The sequence below is a fragment of the Bombus vancouverensis genome, chromosome 15, assembly GCF_051014615.1.
Source record: "Bombus vancouverensis nearcticus chromosome 15, iyBomVanc1_principal, whole genome shotgun sequence".
In the NCBI taxonomy this organism is placed as follows: domain Eukaryota; kingdom Metazoa; phylum Arthropoda; class Insecta; order Hymenoptera; family Apidae; genus Bombus; species Bombus vancouverensis.
In genome coordinates, this window is record NC_134925.1 from 8,540,121 (window position 1) to 8,559,968 (window position 19,848).

The 19,848-nt window shown below is 38.6% G+C and overlaps 2 protein-coding genes across 8 annotated transcripts; one reads left to right on the top strand and one right to left on the bottom strand.

The window, feature by feature from the left end:
* Positions 1 to 11,394, top strand: jef (major facilitator superfamily domain-containing protein 6 jef). Of its 2 annotated transcripts, none has more exons than XM_076625107.1 (11): positions 1 to 649; positions 2,329 to 2,854; positions 3,161 to 3,553; positions 3,638 to 3,759; positions 3,830 to 4,055; positions 4,130 to 4,270; positions 4,661 to 4,930; positions 5,427 to 5,685; positions 6,457 to 6,747; positions 7,364 to 7,476; positions 7,699 to 11,394. In XM_076625107.1, the coding sequence occupies exons 1-11, from the start codon at positions 240 to 242 to the stop codon at positions 7,816 to 7,818; spliced, it is 2,871 nt and encodes a 956-aa protein (XP_076481222.1). In that variant the 5' UTR covers positions 1 to 239; the 3' UTR covers positions 7,819 to 11,394. The 2 variants fall into 2 exon arrangements, with proteins under 2 accessions (XP_076481222.1, XP_076481223.1); XM_076625108.1 differs by having other exon boundaries at positions 2 to 649; positions 7,364 to 7,429.
* Positions 7,575 to 18,214, bottom strand: Adar (adenosine deaminase acting on RNA). Of its 6 annotated transcripts, none has more exons than XR_013060220.1 (9): positions 17,138 to 17,571; positions 16,977 to 17,053; positions 16,831 to 16,891; positions 15,802 to 16,629; positions 15,322 to 15,707; positions 14,939 to 15,233; positions 14,689 to 14,879; positions 8,656 to 9,215; positions 7,575 to 7,928 (listed from the first exon to the last, which is right to left on the bottom strand). XR_013060220.1 is itself a non-coding variant. In XM_033350449.2 (9 exons), exons 1-8 carry the CDS (start codon positions 17,187 to 17,189, stop codon positions 14,510 to 14,512), a joined length of 1,989 nt encoding a protein of 662 aa, XP_033206340.1. In that variant the 5' UTR covers positions 17,190 to 17,571; the 3' UTR covers positions 7,575 to 7,928; positions 14,500 to 14,509. The 6 variants fall into 6 exon arrangements, 5 of the variants coding, with proteins under 5 accessions (XP_033206340.1, XP_033206338.1, XP_033206342.1 ...); XM_033350449.2 differs by lacking the exon at positions 8,656 to 9,215 and adding an exon at positions 14,500 to 14,608; XM_033350450.2 differs by lacking the exon at positions 7,575 to 7,928 and adding an exon at positions 14,500 to 14,608 and having other exon boundaries at positions 9,077 to 9,215.
* Positions 18,215 to 19,848: the final 1,634 nt, after the last annotated feature.

Here is a 19,848-nt window from a genome sequence, read left to right on the forward strand (position 1 = left end):
AAAGGATTGTAGCTGGTGATCCCCGAAAGACGACAGACGCTCGAAGGAGAACTTACTCGAGCAACTACACTCGTGAATAGTTCAAGGTGGGGCCGATTCTTAGAATCGGTCGGATATCGTTTCTCCAATTCTGGATACCACGGTGGTCGTCGATTCCTCCATTCGATTCAATCTAAGTGTCTCAGAGGAAAAAGAGCGTAGATCCGAGGATAGGATAGCCACAGTCCTGGACTCCAGTCATGCCGAATTACTGTGCACACGAGGATTACGATTATGGGGCAGCCGATGGAACATCGCAGGAGGGTCCTGGTAGAACGATACAACAGGTGCCAGGAGCCAGGCCCATAGTGGACCCACAAGCCCAAGGAGAGGTCGATCCCACCTTGTATCCTCAACCAAAAGAGGCGACGCACAAGATTCGTGGCAAGAGCGACGTGATCGAGTACCTGTTTGGTTCCGTAGATCAGGAATTGCTTACCGTGAAAACGTTCTACTTCTTCTTCTATTCTGCCTTTGGTTCCCTTTTTCCTCTGATGGGAGTTTATTTCAAGCAGATGGGCATGAACGCCGGCCAGTGCGGTCTCCTGATGGGACTAAGACCCTTCATCGAGTTCCTTAGCGCGCCCTTCTGGGGTTCGTTGGCTGACAGGTGAGAGGTTCGATCTGCTAGACTGGTAAACACAGTAACTCTCAGTAGAGAGTTACTCGTGCAATTCGATGGCAATTATCTTAAGTCTTTTTGGTAAATTGTATATACTATATACTCTCGTGGCATATCGTACATGTTGTATATATATGTTATTAAAAAAAAGAATACCAAAGTGGCAAAGTTCAAACATCGACGAATTTGACAAGCTTTAAATCTTTCGGTTCAACTATATTTCGAATGCTTTCGTAGTAAATTGCACATGTTGCTTATACAATGGTTCGCAAAAGTATTTGTACGCCTGCCGTAGAAAGTTTGTATGTGCATGTTGTGCGTATTATATGAAACATTTTGATATTTCATTAACACTATAACGAGATTGCGATTGGCAAGACTATATTGGAAAAATTTGAATTTAATCTGGAAATATATACAGGGGTTGCAAGATATTTGCTACAAATTTATATTTAGTAAAAGTTCAGTATAAATAGCCACTTTAAGTATAATAGTAACGATTTATTTGATTTCGACCTCGCGGTCAATAAATGCGATTTATTTATAGTTTTTTGAATCACACACTTCCTCTTCCGATCTTCTCATTTATCCTTCAATATCCTTAACCTAGTTACTGCATATTAAGAGTCTACGTTAGAAGTTTTTCTTATTTTAGAACTATTATTTCCATCAGCCACTTCTATTGCTATTCTTTATCTTTTCTCTCCTCGTCCTTCCTTAATCATTCCATCATCTATTCCAATTTTTTATATTCCAAAGTCTTGTCCACACCTGTGTTTATTCTTTCTACTCGTGTGCACAGTCTTCTATCAAATATTTTAACGTCTCAATATTCCTCTCACAGACGTTACACCTTCTTTCCCGTCCCTATCTCTAATATCTGTTCTTCTCTTCTACGTTTCCACGTCTCATTCTATCTATAATGCTTTGGTCCCTGCTCCTACGTTTTCCTTTAAATAACGTGACATCCTGATACCTCGTAAGTACTTACATAATCCACTTTAAGCATATAATAAGCGTTACAAATTGTCCCTCCGAATACTGAGGCTTATTAATATTGCGGATGACCATCTGCTTAAATACTTTCGTGATCTCTGCAGGATATATGCTTGTACTAAATATCCTGTAACTTCTGTATAATGTTTAGAATCGTTCCAAATTCTACCAAAAATATTACCATGATATTAGTGTTTAGCTACAGTACTAGTGAAATTTCAAAACGTTTCATGTAACACACGCAATATGTTCATAAAGAATGTCGACAAGTGTACGAATACCTTCTCGACCCACTATGTGTATGTATATATGTTATTAAATAGAAAAATAAAATGCTAGTGGTAAAGTTCAAATATCAATGAATATGCTTTAAAGAAATGTAAGTTGGACGAATGACACGAGTATAGAATTCCTTTTACGTGTCTCTGCTTACTTGCCCTTTTAACTGGTATTACATACACGTATGTTTGGATTGCATATATAAACAGTTTGCTCGGTTAATGTTAGTGGATATTATCCAGAATCCAATATTGCGTGGGTTAGCAAAGCTGGGAGAGAAAGCTTCAACCTCTTATCGATTTATCCGCCTCGAGGACAGAAAGAAACGCGATTTGACCAAGCCAAATCACACAGTTCCAAATTTACTTAGGAAATGGTTGTTTCTTTTTCAGGTGGCAAAAGGGCAAGGTGATTTTTTTAGCCTCTCTGTCTTGCTGGATCATCTTCACTCTTCCTCTGGCCTTCATGCAACCACCGGCCACATCGTGTTGGGTTATACGAAACAACACGCCGTATCTGGAACCACCGAACCCTAAATTAAGAATAGTTAAACGGTCCGCCAATCTTGACGATTTTTATCATCGAAATGACGAAGAATGTTTAGAGATAGCGGACAATGTCGTTTTCGAGAGGCTGCGTAAAGACAGCAAGCTAAATCCACTGGCGGCTCTCAGTTTACAAATGAATCAGGGCACGATGAACGATGTACGAAAAAATTACGATCTCAATAACGATAGAGTTCGAAGAGAAACGCAAGAAGGAACAAGTACTTCAACAGAAGAGAGCCCTGTCGAAGATTTGAAATACAAACAGCTGGTGTTCGAAGAAAACGATCCCGAAGCTAAGACTATCGACTTTGAGACTCTGCAAAGGAAAAACCGTCCAGCTGATGTGCTCGAATACAAACGTTTCCTAAATGTAAGCTCTGTTCTCTGTTTCAGAGGTACCTACAAGTGCGTAACAAAATTGAAAAATTTCAGTGCCACTAAGAGAAATGTATCAAAATGTGACAAAACAGCGAAAATGACGGAATGAAGAATGTGGCACTGAAATATGTTACATAGAATTATTATTTGTTTATTCAAATATGTTGCTCTGCTCTATACGTTCTGTGCTTTTCGGGGCCTTTAAACTTTCCACAAATACATAAAAATCCACAGTCTAATTATCACTATTATTTAGCTCAATCAAAGAGTCATCAAGTTTAATTTTCATTAATTTCAGAACCAACCTTTGGACGATGGAAGACCACCAAAGAAGGCGTACACGCATACCAAGACGAGAGTGAAACCACCACCAATGAAGGTCATGGTGAAAAGAGACGCCAATGATGAAATTTCAGAGGAGAAGGAGTCTCTATCCAAGTTTCAAACGGTCACCGTGAACTCTCCAAGTAAAGTATCCTTGTTGGACGAAGAGGAAGAAGAAGAAGCGAACGAAAATGACGAAAATAATGACGAAGATGTCCAGATGCCGTTGGTTAGGACCAAACGTTACGTCAACGTACCTCATTCCGGCAAGAGTCCTCATAGTGTTTCCAATGCTGCGAATTACAACGAAGAAGAGAACAAAGGATGGGTGAAACCTCTCTACAGTTCGATTGTCTACAGATTGCCGGTACATATCGCTTTCGTATTTGACAATTGCAGCTGCTTTTCTTTCACTTTCGTGTTATCGCTTAACAAGCAATTACTGTTCTAGGACATCCAAAAAACTTTCTTCCTCCTGTTACTGTTGGTGATAGTGGGTGAATTCTTCTCGGCGCCTGCGATCACTCTAGCTGACTCTGCCGTCATCACTTTATTAGGCGAAGACGCGGACAAGTAAATTTTGCCTGTTTAACATCGAACTTCTAATTACTTCTTTGCATTTCGAGCTTCTTTTCTGGTACAGGTACGGTCACCAGCGAATGTTCGGTAGTTTAGGCTGGGGTCTTGCTATGTTCTTCGTCGGTATCGCTTTAGATCACAGCACTGCGTTCTCCGAGCATCCATGCGGTCCAGATGCAATGGAGAAGAATTATACGATCTGCTTCGCGATCTTCAGCGTCCTCATGGGTGCCGCTCTGATCACTGCCACGCAGATCAACTTTAAATACGATTTTCCGGTCACGGAACTGGTGAGTGATCAAATATCATGGTTACCAATATCACGGACCAAATGTCGAATCAAGCAACCCGTCTCGTTGTGCAGGAAGTGGAGAAGCCTCCTGCAGAACCAACAAGGGAGGAGCAGCTGCAGAGTCAACTGTCTCAACAGTTGAATCTGCCCAGTCTTCAGGACTCGTCTGCAGGGGTAAATCTGAATGTGAAACAACAACCGCCTGAAGGCAAGGTAATGTATTCTTGATTTGAAGTGTTTACTCGGAACTACAAAGTGGTACTGACACGATTTCTCGGTGAAATTCACAGAAAATTTCATTCCAGAGGAATATCTATCAATTTTTTACTAGAGTCTACAATAAAATTCGAAAGGGATGAATTCCTTTAAATCTTATCTTTCAGGAAATCATATGTGCGATTATTTCAGATGACATTTGAGACATTATAAAATATAAATGTACTTACATTAATACATTGAAATATACACATTTTCTCATGAATTTACATTTTAATTACCAGGTTGATGGAAAGAGATATTAACATGTTTCTGGAGCGCAAAGGGTTGATGATATCGATCCCGTGAGACTATTATGCATTTTAAACGAGCTTCGTATTGTTCCAGACGAAAATGTTCGCTCAAACGACGCGAGAGATCCCGGAATGGGTGACCGTATTGAAGCAATTCAAAGACCTCAAGTGCGCATCCTTCCTTTTCGTCGCGTGGTTCATGGGATTCGGTATCGGGCTGATTTTTACCTTCCTCTTTTGGCATCTTCAGGACTACAATGGCACACCGACTCTATTTGGTGTCGCCTCTGTGATCAATCACATTTCCGAGATATTCGCTTACTTCTTCAGCTTTAAACTGATCCGTCAAATCGGTCACGTGAAGGTAGTTCGTTCATTTAATTTTCATTAAGAACCCTTAAATTTAATCCTTTTGAAATTCATTTTTACGAAGATTGCCGAATTATCGTGCCGTTCTCTGTTGCCGAATCTACTGAAAACTTTTAGAACAAGCTACGTATCCTATTTCAAAAGTTACTTTTACGTTATTCCATTTTTTCAAATCTGGATGTATCATGATTCTTGTGTTCGTGGTTGAGAAAAATCTGTCTCGAAAGGGTTAACGCGATAACATATGCCAGGACAGAACTATCTATGTTAGACATAACATGAAAATAATCTTCATAGTAAATTTACGCAGAAGGTAACTTCTTATACAATAGAATACATAGGATACAGTAGAATATTTGTGTTTAACTTCATTTTTCATCATATTTGCAACATACGTTCATAATAATAAACATGGATCGCGTGCACCACCTTTAGGCCACTTAGTGATTACGAAACTTATTTTTAAAGTAAATACACACGCGCAATTTCAGGTGTTGTGCATGGGACTGGGTGGAAACGTGTTTCGTTTCCTTTATATTTCTTATCTGACGATTCCATGGTGGGTGCTGCCTTTCGAATTCATCCAGGGAATAACCCATGCGGCTGTGTGGGCCGCGTGTTGCAGCTACATCTCTCATAATACGCCTCCACAATTGCGTACGAGCGCGCAGGGTGTTCTTCAAGGTATCCATCATGGTCTTGGCAGGGGATGCGGAGCTGTGATCGGTGGCATGTTCGTCGACGCTTACGGTGAGTTCTTAGTACCCTGTGTTGCGTGATGACTTATCGATTCACGTTGACCACGTGTCGAGAAATGCAAGTAATTCGATATTGATTCTTGGAATATTCACAAGATTACGTTATTAATAGCTTTCCAACGTTGCCTACGTCGTTTCTTAAATAAATCGATCAAGGCTAAATTCACCAAAAAATATTCGTGTCTCATCGACATTTATGCAACATCGATTTGCCAAATCCGGATTCTCTCAGAAAGTTGGGAGAATATTAATTAGTGAAATTTTCTAAGTCACGAGTTACAGGTTGTAGGAATTAATAAACTCCCTTACGTAACAGCAACAAGTTTGCTAATGAAACAAATCAAGTTCTACGAACAAAGTTTTCAAGTTACAAGTCAGTAGATAATCCTAATTATTCGAATGTCTATGACCTACGACTCGTAACATATCAATACATCAATATCATTGATTGGTAGATTATTGCGCAAGATGTATTACAAAATCTCTTAAACATCGAAGAAATGCTAACATACTTTTCCTGTCGAAACTGATCGATGAAACTTTACTTACTACCTGTCGTTCGCAACTTTCTAAATTGATTGACTTGCGTCTTAAGACTGGTCATATTCCTGCTAGCGTTTCAATTCTATCAACGTGTTCAGAATTTTCATTCACAGACTTTCACAAAGACACATCCTTTTACGTACGTTGTGTCTTTCCCCTTATATATCCATTTTGTACTTCTCCTACATTAAATGGGACTCTTTCTCGTACAATTTCCTAGGAACAACTGCGACATTCCGAGCTTACGGTCTCATCTGCATCGTCGTTCTTGGCGCGTTCGTGTTCATCAACTTTTACAGAAAGGATACAGGCTTCGTCTCCGAGCTGCCACAGACGGAGGATCCTCGTCAAGTAGCCGAAGCGACACATCTGGCACCGCACGGTGTACCTAGCAACGCCATTCCTCGAGCTCTCAGCTCTACTCGACTGCACGAATTGGCTAATCAAGACACGGGCTACGGCGCCACTTACCAATCTGGCGATACTCTCAACGTGCCAGGTGCGAATGGAGGTGAGATTTCCGCTTCTCTGTTCGTAAATGAGAAGCTTCCTAGAGAAAGGATCCGCAAGATAGATGATAAACTCAGTAAATTTGCGTTGAAAGATCTACTTATAGCTTTTTATCAATATTAACTACATATAATGGCTCTTATATTTGCAAAATAAATAAGAATCTCACAATAGGTGAGAGATTTTAATTCTAGCCTTTCAATATTACTAGCTGCGTTTCAATTAATAATTGCAATATAAGCCTTAAAGAAGTTTATCTTGCACGCTATTGTATTTATTACAGAATTTATGTATCAATTAATTAGGTTCACATCAAGTTTCGTATCACTTAATAATATATACTTTCACATGACTACAAAAATTTGATACTATGAAAACGAAATGCAGAAACGGTAAAAAAGACGCTTCATTGGAAAATAAGGATATATGCAAATATATTTTATAGCCAGTATATATGTTACCAAACTCCCAATGAATCAAACGATTAAAATGCTTGCCGGTAGCCATTGTCGATGAGAGAAGATCTTTTCATCGCTAATAATAATTATTACGGGCCTTTCTAAAGAAAGTTTTTGCATTGTTCATTCGAGCGTGTACACGATGAAATACATTTTCAGGCCCAGTAAACCCGACGAATCCATTTCTGAACACTGGAGGCGGCGGCGGAGGTGGATATAATTACGGTATGACTGGCAATGGCGAGGACGAGTATATCCGTAGGAGCTTCCAGGTTTAGTAAAATCATTCTAACTAAAACGTCCACAAAGAAGACGTTTGTTGGAAAATAAATGATAAAAAAAAAAGAGAGAAAACTTCTACGCAAGGCTATACTCTCTGAACGAAAAACACGTTTTTCTTTATTTCTTTTCGTGCTTTTATTTTTATACAATGATCAACACCGTTGTCGTGCCAGCTGGTTACCCCTAAAATTCCGTTTTCTTCTGTTTCACAGCTTTACAATGAGGTGATTAGCAGGGAATTCGACCTGGTTAAACCACCGCCGATAGTGACCCATCTACACGCTCAACAACCATGCACCAACCCCTTCCATCAGCACGACTACGAATGGTAACAGTCCGGGACGTTCGATCCCACTTGAGGTGATTAGGATGCTCATGGAACGCTGGTCGATAACCGGCATGTTCTCTGGAGAACCGAAAACGAAGAACCAGCTTCGGAGTGCTAGGCAGAAGGAATTTTTACACGGTTAAAAAAGTTCGATGAAAACCCCTTGGTGCCTCCTTGGAGCAACACCGTTCGTTATACTCGCATTAAAAACGCCTGATAGCGTCGATGCAAACTATTGCGACAAATTAATCACGGTATAAAGAGCAAATAAACAGAGAGAATTCTTTCCGATGCTAACAATTCGATTATCAAGCTTGGAGAAGCATCGAAAGGATAAAGCGCAACATTCAAAAAGATAAAAAAGAATTGACCATGAGACTGATCGATGGAACGATGATTTAAAAGTGCCTGCTCACTATGATCTTGTTGTTTACCGTTGAACACTGCTGGGATTACGAGTTTCGTAACGCTAACGTAATCGACGAAAAACATTCGAAAAAACATGCGTAATAGGTGAGGATCGCTCGCTGGGGGCACCGAAGGGCAGCTTCGATCGGATGAGAGGAACGTCTGCGAAATATACGAGACGAAAGTCCAAGCGCGAATCGAAAGAAAGCCATCCGATAGAAATATTTTGTTAGGATATAAACGTGCTGGTCCCGTGATACGTGATCGTCTCGTAGAATCCACTTTTAACGTTATTTTAACAAATTTGAGATGCAAGTGAAGACAAGATCTTCACGTACCACACGGATCATCTCGTGTATATGCATAAAAGGCCACGATGTACAGCAAAGAAAACAAATGTCTTTCGTGACTGAAATCTATGTACGTAATATACCTGACACGTGTAGTACGGCACAACACGATCTGCGGGGTCGCTTCAACGAAAACTCATATCCTATACAAGGACTTGCATTCCATGGTAGCGTTCGAGTGCATTTTCATCGGTTGTCAAATACGAATCGACGAGTACGAGATTTTCAAAGATTCCATCTTCTCTAACCGGTCAGTCGAGACTTTCGCGATTTGAAACAGAATCGGCCGAAGAAAATCGATTTGCGAGTTTCTCATCGTACGGATTCGAGAATTCGATGAAATTCGGGTCACGGCCGCGCCCTCGAATGCAAGCAATTCGATGTAACTATTACGTGTATCTTGATGTGCAAAATCGTATTACTCCCTTCGCTTCTCTCGTTTTGTTACGATTCTCTCCACTATTGCGTATCTAGTATTCTTTGACGAAAGTCGTGAATCGCTAAAGATCATTGTAAATACTATTATCTCTCTTTCCCTCTGTTTCTCTTCGCGTGTGAATATTAAAGAATGACCCTTGACTCTTCTCTCGTTCGCCCGTTGTTTTCCGTTTCTAGGCTGAACGTTGCTCGTTGCGTGTTGTATCTGTAAAATGTTTCACACGTACTGTAATTACTGTAGACTATCGAGTTGTTAATTCAAATACTGTTTTCTTATGTGAACTGGAAACCACGTTTCTCCGCGATAGGTGTATGATATTGTTAATAATGAGAGATAATTAAGCGGATTCGTGATAAAGATGGAAAGCGTAACCCGGTCTTTATCGTGGGAATCTCAATAAAACTATTAACGTCGTGCGTTTGCCCGAATCAACGTTGAAGTTCTCGAGCCATCGCTATTTTCTTACTACTTAGTTTCAGTCAGACAATGTATCGTTTTAAACGCACTCAATTCGATCTTGTTCGAAGTGAAAGCTCGATTCGAAGCCGCTCGAATCGAAGATAAAGCGATCCGAGAGCACATACCCCGGAATGTTTTTCACTCGATGGGGTATTTTTGTTCGATTTGGTTCGGCTAAGTGTGCGAATAGCCTGAACCAAGCGGAATCTCGTTTCTCGAGGCACAAGCTAGACGTAATGTTGTACCTACGTTACCTTAAATGAAATTTAAACACTAAGGCATAGCGTTGTACGTATCAGAGTGCTTTTTAGCTCAGTATTGTTACGTAGTCGGTACGGTTACATTATTATTAATCGTATGTGTGTGCGTCAGAATGAACACGTGTCACAGGGGTGTTTCGTTTTCTCATTGTTCCCCTGTATGAACACCGGTTTTCGAGGACACCTTCCACCGAAATCGAATAGAATTAGGCCAACAGCGCCCGTAAGCACGAAACGGATAATCATAACGTAGTAGCTGATGTTGTAAACGCAGTTTCCATCAGAATGTCCGATGGACGTAATAAGACAGCGAACAACGTGGATCGAACCTCATTGTCTCGCGACTAACATGCACACGTGCACGATACACAATGAGATCACTTATCTAATTAATCATCGAAAGACAAATATCGAATGATAGTAGATTGGATAGATCTAGCGCTTGCAATTGGTCGGCCACACTCCCGATGCATGTGATTTTCTAATAATTTGAATACGATACTTTGTTGGACATTGCGTAAACGAATGCTTCTGGCGTCCCATTTATAGTTTGCTTTCGTAGATTTAAGAAAAATCGCTGTCAAGCCTGTTAGATTTGTTACACGGCATCCGGTGAAAGGCGTGCTCGAAATAAATGAAGTTATCAATTATTTGTTTCGCGTTCTTCGACAACTAGCTCTCTAATAATAATCGTACGATTCGCAACAAGCAATATTGCGTGTCGTTACCAACCGGGCAGAACACTTTTTTAATGACATTTAACTCCAAGTCTTCCTATCACGTAGACCTATTAAGAGATCAGAAATTTCTGTCAGAGAAGAATTCTAAAAGCAGGAATAAAAAGTAGCAGGAAAGCAAGGAACGTCTGAGGAATCGCTACATATTGCGTAATATAATGTAGCCAACGTCATGCGATCGAACAAAACATACGGTGGATTCTAACTTTACTTTCACCTTCTATTAATATTTCACACGACGTATCTTCTCTTTCCTCTTCTTTCGACGTACCTTTTACCTTTTTCTTTTTTGAGCGACTTTGCTCGAGCATACTTTTCACCCATACCAACGCGTATCTCGTGATAGTCACCGTAACCAAAGTGGAGGATATAGGAAAAGTGCATGACAGGGAACATTTGGCGAACTCGATACATATCATATAGCGATTAAGTTGAAGAAAAATCGATGTAACATTCGAGGAACAGCCGCTTCGCACGTGATTACTTCGTCTCGCTTGGTATCGTCGGTAGAACGACCGATAACACGTCTTTCGTTTCTAATACTTCTCGAGAGAGAACGATTCGCGATAAAGGAATACGACGTGATCGCGAACAAACGGGCTGAGATCATATCTTCTGTTATGTCATACGATCACAATTCGTACATACATTTCGTGTTTTTTTTTTCTTTTTTTAAATACGTTCTCGCGTTCAAATGACTGAAGTAACGTACATAGAATTCGGTTCATTTCGCAATTCGAGCTGTTCATCGACGAGCTGAGGAATTCATTGTATTCGTATTGAGAAAGACCTGTCGAGGGATTCATGTGCGAAGCGAGATAAACGATAGCTGTACGATAGGTACAGCGTCATTAATAGATTATTAACAGAGAAAAGATATAATATATAGTAACGATGTAATTAATATACAGTTTCAACAAAAGAGAACCGTGTCTTTTTTACGCTTTCCTTCCACGACTAAGCTGACCTGCCCGTTTGCAAACGTAAAATAAATTCGTAACATGCATATACAGTGGCTACAAAAAGTATTTGTACATCATTATTTGTATTTATCATGGCATTTACATGCTAATTACATAATTAATTTCTATATACTAAGTAATTTCATATGACTGCAAAAAATTGACATTGTAAAAGTGAAATTTAGCACTTAATAGAAAATGCTTCGCTGGAAGAATAAAGTGTACAAATACTTTTTCTAGCCACTATAGCTATTCATAAATAATATTTTATTCACATTGAAATCAATTGAGGTCTTAACCTGCGCAAGCAATAGGATGCATTCAAAGGCGTAAAGCAAGAGGCGAATATCATGCGTTTCTTAAAACGGATGAATGAATTAATATTTTGTTAATTACGAACACTCGCTAAATTTTTCTGTCCAATATTTATGTAGCCATTTGTTCAAAATATTCTATAAAAGTTTCATAAAATGACGCAATATCAGTTGGAAATTCCAGGTATGCGATATGAAGTTGACGTAATAAGCAAACATTTTGTTCGTTTTCGTTTCTTTTTATTCAAGATACAGTAAGAATTAGTGGGAATGATCGCAAGATAACACCCAGTACTTGGTAAATAAAGGTTTATTCGATATTCTTTTGCCTATATCGGTATTACTTATTTTGGACAAAGTTACATCTAGAGGCACTAGTCAAGCTTAAATTCTAGCCAACTACGAGTTCGTATTATCATCGGTATACTAAGCTATGTTCCCCCAAGTATGATTCGGAGAAGAATCGAAATTTGCATCAATGATTGACTAGATAGGACTAGTAAATTAATTAACAACTATTATGCTCACTCCGAGTTTTGATCATTGACCACTAAGTAGTGTCTCTTTTTTTTCATTTTTTCTTTTTCTCTCTATAGGTACCGATCGGTATGTGATTGTGTGTGTGTATATGCGTGTGTGATGTAATATAATAATATATCATTATACATAAAGTGTATACGTGATGCAATTCGTAAAGATACGAGGAAAATACGGAAAAGTCAAGAGAAACCGATGCGCACCCCTTTAGTCTCTACTTAATAAAAACACTAGCCTATGAATGTAAACTAGTTCGTCATAAAACTTACTACTGATTTTCGTGTAATATGAAAGAACGATAAACAACGTGGACTTCACGTTTGTCACTTGTATCACACATTTCCGGCGATCTATTTCTCTTATGACTCTTCGCCATTTATAATACTACGAATTTTGTGTACACCTGCGTTTCCTCTCTCTTCTTCTCTCAGTATTATTTCTTTTCTTTTTCTTGGTATGCGTAAAATAATTCCGTAATACGGAGAACAACATAGCCGACCCAGATCAAGTGAGTATCTGTATAAGTTAGTTTGGTTATTATGCACAAAAGGTTCAATACACACTTGTAAATATGTAAATTGAATGTGTGTTCGTAAAGATTGGATCCACGTGTAATATATGTATTATGCAAATGGCAAGAAGCAAGCAGAAAAAGGCGGCTATAGTAGAATTCGTTTGTTTGAAACTTTAAGCGCGAAGAAGAATTAATCGTTGATAATACTGGAGAAGTTCAACTCAAAGAATTATTTCATATTAAATAAATGTTCATGAAAAATTTAGAAAACATAGCAAACATCGGTTAAATTAGCTTATCATTGGCATTATTGCATTTGATTTCCAGTTCTTATTGGCACAAACATGTACACATTTTTTGAATTGTTGCATAAAAAAGAAAAGAAAATCGCAACAGGAAAAAAAAGAAAGTACATAACAATACTTGTTAACAATCAAATTGATAACAATCTAATTGATAACAATCAAACTAACAACATCCGATGTTGTACTATATACAACTATAGTCCTTTCGACGTAATGGCTGCTTCTAATACTAGTATGTAATACTTGAAATGAGATTAGTTTGTACATTTGTCGAGTTTCTCACGCAAAACTGGACCGACACCGGGCAGTGTGTCATTACGGCAGAATAGCAGTAAGTGTATAATACTGGCACAGTGAGGCAATGACCTTAGGATTCTCTAAAACTGTTAATAATATAATGTATATTTCTTCATTCACCTACTGACTCATATAATTCATCCATACTTTCATGTCGATTATTCTTACTCACACATTTCTTCTTCCATTTGTTCCCTATGAAAACCAATAATAACGACATCGAACTGTCGAGGGCCGATTCTTTGTCGACGAGTATCATAAAATATTAACGCAATGTAACTTAGTTTGATAATTAAAAAAACATAATTATTTGTAACTCGAAACAATCGAATACGCCGACAAGGAATCGATTCCTGTCATTTTTCGTTAAAACTTTGCAACAGAGTACTTAATTTGCATGAAGATCCTATACTCGGTAGTCACAGCCTTTAGGGATGTAACTTGATGCATGTTATATCACTGTTATTCCTAAAGCCTAGTAAATACTGCAGGCACGAATAAAATCCCGAAATATTCGTCAATTTGGATTTTTCCTTCCCCCTACACGATTGTTTTCAAATAACTACCTGTTGGTTATTACTTTTTTTAAATAGAATAAGTACAAGAATTTCCAATCATTAAACTAATTTTTAGATATGTGTCAAAACGTGGAAATTTATCGACTTGTGAATACCTACGCAACTTTTCACTTTTTTCAACATGATTTGTGTTGCGAAACGAAAATTTTTTTACTCATCTAACAGTCTATAAAAATTGTCGAAATTGACATCATACTAACGATTAAGATTAAGATTCGAAGTATCGAAAGTTATGATAACCCTATATCTAAACTGAGCAACTATCGAATCGTAAAACCTTCGACGGCTCGAAGACTAGATAAGCCACTAATGGCTCGTTTTTCTTCACATTCTGAACACGATTCTGTATATGAACATATCGTACAACCCAAAGTCCCAGACATGCGTGAGAACCTATGATTTATGCTTTACTGATGCCACATTCTGCCATATCATAACACGCTGAACGAGCGGTCTAGTTTGCAGTAGGAACTACATAGTTTGATAACCGAAACACTGTATCATCTGCAGAGATCTTATTATTACCCTGATTTAGTCAGATATCGACTTCAAACATATCTTGTTCAATCGGTTTTTTAACCCAACTCCCAAGATGTGCCTTTACGAAAGCTTCCTTCAATTGATGCTTGGCAAGCTGTTCGCAGGGGAAAATTAAACGAAATAATGATAAACACAGCTCTTGTATCGGTGTCTAATGAGATTATTTCGACTTACCGAGTAATTCTGTACGGATGATTTCGCATCCAAGTAATGGCGGCACTGATTTTTATCAGCGTCGTCTATAGTATCAAGTTTACCTAGTAAATTGTAGAATCTCCTGAAGAGCCCCTGCTTGGATATTCTAGAGGGTTTACCTGACTCGTCTTTTCCAGTGGTACAGTTTATTACCTCAGCTTCTGGTTGACCTATAAGATACAACAAATTACAATGAAGTATTTAAATCACCCTCCTTTCCTCTACATACCAATTGTCCAATTAACGCTGTAATTAGGTGCTTTTCCAGGTTGTCTAACTTCGGAAGATGTGATAAGACTCATTAGCGGTTTACTGAGTCTATAGGGTGGTGGTAGCCCTTGAATTGTGTTTTCGATACGTCCGCAGACCGCTCTGTACATATGGCTTGGGTTCAATAGACTGCCAAGAACGATGCTGTGGAAGTAAATTGGCTCGATGAAGTGGCTTAGAAGTGCACCTTGCACACCAAGTACGTTCCACCGAGCTATTTTGTCCGAACACGACATCGTCAGCAGTCTTTGGCCCTATAAGTTGAAATAAATATTTGCACTAAAGTCTGCACGGAAATGAAGAGTATTTACTTGATCGTATTCGACATAGAATACATCATACCATAAGTACACCATCCCATGTTTGGATACCTTCGCAGCTCTTTACAGGAATGGTACCTTCTCCAGATTCTATTTTGGTTCGCAACTGACCTCTTGCTCTTCGATTTGGATGTTTGTCGACAGACTCATTTTCTTCGTGAGGTGAAAAAATTCTGGCATCTCCACAAGGAGCAGTGTTTATATATAAATGAAATTGAATTCCTTGTCTTAGTTTGAAACCCTTTTTTGCCGGTTCTAAGATAGATTCCGCACCACGATCCTCTGTATGAAGCTCCAATTGTTTATACAAATATTCGCACAAACATCTCCTTGCAACTACTTCTGCATGGCAATCATTCAAAGCACCACCACTAACACTAAGGTGCTCCCCAGAAACACATTTGGTACCTTTTATGTAAAAAGAAAAAAGAAAATAATATAATCTCTTTGTATACATTTTCAGTTTTTATACAAGAAATTATATAAAAAAGTTATTTCTCACCAGTTGTTACGCATATTAACTCTGCATCCGATCCTTTAGTTTGAACAATGCCGGCTAAAACTTTACGACGAGCATGTTGCGGCTTCGATTGAATTAATTCGCTAAATTTTTGGTTTACCATCTTGCCAATTTTATCAGCTAACATTTGAGGTAACGTCATTTGATCTTGCCAATGTCCGCTGGAAAAGTTTGGCAATACACGAACCGGAAGAGGTATACAGAACGAAGAACTATGAACGTTCCTTAATTTAGCTAGCGCTGCTTTACTAGCTGCAGCTTTCGCTAATTTTTTACTTGGTCCAGTTCCCTCAAATGTTTCTCCATCGACTGTGATCGATATCGTAAATTTTGCATAACTTTCTCCATTGTCAGATACGCAATTATACACTACACCAGGATATAATTCATTAATAAGCGCTACAGGCCCTTTCTCTAAAAATTTATTTGTGCTCTTTGGTTCTTGGGTCAAAGTTTTGAAAGCATTTACTAGATGATTATCGCGTTCCGTAACGTCGCTTGTAAAATCTGGTTCAAGAGGAATAGAAGGTTGACAAGTGTTAATTGCTTGATGAACTTCTGGTGTATTTCTAAACTGTATAATGTTTCTAAGAGCTAGCTCAGCAGCAGCATGTTTTGCCATTTTCTTGGTACGTCCTTTGCCCTCGTAAGTTTGTCCATCTATTTGTACTGCTATCGTAAATATTGGAGCATGTGTAGGACCAGTTTGGTCAACTACCTTGTATACCGCACCAGTTTTCAATTCATTCAGGGCACACACCGCATTTTTGGGCTGTGGATTCTTGTGACGCTTCTTTGGACTGGTTGTACCTGACAAAAATAATAGAAACAGATTAATTTACTTGGTGTATTCTAGCTGGCTTTCCTTTGCTCAAAAGAACTTGAACCTGAAAGACTTATAAGATGATCCATGTTCTGCTTGTTTCTATCAAATCATCTTTAATATGCACATGCGTAACAACTAAGTGCTGCTCAATAGCGTGATATAAGATCGTGCAACCAGCCACTGACCTTCAGGTTCTGATTCGGCAGGTCTCTTCAAGATTGATCTTGAGATATTTGGCTGCTCCATCTGTGAAGAGGACAACAACAAGCCAGTGCTATGGATTTGGAACAGGTATCTATTCCAAAAATGATCTTAATTAAATGAAACTCACCCCTGTCAAGTGACTCTCCTGCAATCCTTCCGCAGGAGATGCAGCAGTGCTAGCACCGACTGTGGATACATTGCAGTCTGGAGATCGGAAATGAAAAGAATACGATTATGAAAATTGTGTACGCGATGGATGAATAAAAGATCAATGTTTGAATTTCATACTTGTTTCGTTAGAGTCTTTGTCATTATGCAACACCGTTAATCCGTTCGACATTTCTTGTCCAACAAATGCGTTGGAAAATGCACTGGAAAATAATCTTGTCTTGAAGCACTGTACGTTACATTGATTTTAATTATACTCGTGTCACGATATGTCCGCAGCGCCACTGCTGTTTTTTTGCTAGTCTCGACATAACCTAATTTATCGCGCGTATTTACATCGCAAATTTTTTAAGAAAATGATATACGGACACAAGAAAAAGAAAGCGGGCAATCGTGGATGCGGATTTTAATCAGTCCGATATAACAACACACTTCTTGTTCAAAGTAGCGCAGCTTGTTTATTGCGCAGAGCAGTACGCACACGACAAAGAAAACTCGCGCGCAGAGTCGATTCAAAAGCGAGTCGACGGGACTCTTGCGCTAGAATCAGCGTAACGACGCATGAAAAGTTTAAGGTGTAACGTAGACAGACACATGAATGTTTACATAAGATGTATATGATGGATATGACATCCTGTTTTTATGTTACGAGAATGACTAAAAATAGCATTGCACGATTATCACGGAAACATAGAAAATCCGTTTCTTTTTTCTTTTCACATTTTTATAACCTACATACATAACAATTATGCGTGCAAAGAATAGCACATATGTAGTATATTTGCCATTCAGAACATGTATCATCTTAATTGTGCTACTATAATACCAATTCATTCATATTTTCGAATAATAATGAACATTACGAATGCGATAAAATGGTAAATTCGAGATACTCACGTATTTTTATCAGAAGGTAGTTTTGCCATACGAAAACTTCAACCCGCCTTGGAAGTATCTTTTTCTGCTCCTATAAATAAAACCACAGCTATTAGATACAAAATAGCACACGCGCGGCATGCAAAACCACAGAAAAAGATGTTCACCGTTGTTTTCGTCATCAATGGTAATTTTCTTCCCGTTTTCTTGCCCATCACGTGATTATTTTCAATTTTCTACAATTTCAAAGCTTCTTCAGTGGAGTAGAAGTCGCGAATCGTAATTCTCTTCGTATTTTAAACGTCGTGACCCCTCACGACGGTTTAAGTACACGCCGAAGCAAACTTTACCGCCAGGGAATCCCTGTATAAGATATCATCGATGACTAATATCTGGATTCTGGAAAAATACGTGAATCAAAGAAACAATGTCGTACTTCTCAACTTGTACGTTCGTCTTTTTTGTTTTAACGATAATGGTTCACAGAGTTTTTCCATTTCGATCCCTATTCATTCGAAGAGAAAGATATAACTGACGCAATAAGTTTGTACAACGGTTGCTGTAATTTGATCATTCCATAAGAACGATTGGCACAGTTCATATTCCGATGAGTTCGAATGATCAACTTTTTCTTTTTAACTCTTGGATAGTCTACTAGAAATAGGATGGTTGACGAAAGTATACGAACACTATTAGAAACTTTTTATGTATGCTGACGTGGTGTTAGATGTAAGGTGCCCAAAAAATACTCTCGATGTTCAACAATATAATTTATTTAACAATCGACAGTCACCTACCAACAATCAACAATCCTCGCTTTTCGACTATGTTTGCTTCGCTGTTACACTTGACCCTTTGCACTTTGCTGTTACACTTGACCCTTTGCACTTCTGTTGCTGTTCAAAACCGAATGAATCTTTGAACAGATTCTTTTCTTTTGTTACCTCTCGATATTCCCACTATGCACGCGTTTGTTAGACGTCTGCGACCGTTGCCGCCTACGCATTCTTACGAATATTCGGCGGAAGGACCGTAGGGATATCGATTGCACATTAGGCATGTCGGCCTTACACTTTGATGACATTATGCTTGTGTCGCGAAGTCGTCGAGTGCCGCCACAATGCTATATAAAATTTTGGAATTTCATTAGCATTAGGACGAAATACAACTATCGTGATTATACTGACAAAATTTGAAAGGAATCTGACGATTTACACATACAGGGTGGTCTAAAAATCAGTCCTCACTGGTCAATACGCAATCAAAAGTTAATCGGCTTGCAGTCGACTATAAATTGCAATATTACGAATTTCAAAAAAGATTCTGCTTCGATGACAAGCCAAGGATACCTTGATCTTTTTAAATGGCACTATGTATTTTTGTCTGCATAACGCTGTATGCGAGTTACATATATGCTATATATTGTTGTATGCTCTTAGTTTGCGAGGTATTTGTAAAAGACTGTCAGTAACACTATAACATTGTAGAATACATTATTCTACCTATTATTGTGTGTCCGTGACAGCGTATGCGTTAGCATAATGGGTTGCCGGCTGTCTCACGGTGGCTGGATAAAATAGTACCTAACCCGGAGATAATTTTTATCTTTTGTTCATAGTTTATATAGGATTGGATTAGGCGTGAGGTTGTAACATGCAGAGAAAAACTTTGCCCGAAATGTTGACTTCTACACCATATTAGTAGAATCATCGAAATCCAAGATGACGACAGCTTTCTAAATAATTAGCGACAATTCTAGAGTAATAGAAACGAGAAATTATACACGCAACATTTCTTCTAATTTAGATGTCGGACAAAATACAACTTTATATAGAGACGAAGAGAACAAGAGCTAACTATTCGTGCAATAGTAAGCGTAAATACGTTATAGTAGACTAATTGTAAGTTTCAATATGTAATCGTGTCGTATTCGAGGTTCTCTCCGACGCTTGCTC

Coding starts and splice junctions, on each gene's coding strand:
- Adar (XM_033350447.2), bottom strand. CDS start 18,108: ATGGGCAAGAAAACGGGAAGAAAATTACCATTGATGACGAAAACAACG. Junction 16,630..17,914: donor CTACCTTCTGATAAAAATAC/GTGAGTATCTCG, acceptor TATTTTTGTCAG/GTACAACCAGTCCAAAGAAG. Junction 14,880..14,938: donor CAGCGTTAATTGGACAATTG/GTATGTAGAGGA, acceptor TGTATCTTATAG/GTCAACCAGAAGCTGAGGTA.
- jef (XM_076625107.1), top strand. CDS start 240: ATGCCGAATTACTGTGCACACGAGGATTACGATTATGGGGCAGCCGAT. Junction 650..2,328: donor TGGGGTTCGTTGGCTGACAG/GTGAGAGGTTCG, acceptor TTTCTTTTTCAG/GTGGCAAAAGGGCAAGGTGA. Junction 2,855..3,160: donor AATACAAACGTTTCCTAAAT/GTAAGCTCTGTT, acceptor CATTAATTTCAG/AACCAACCTTTGGACGATGG.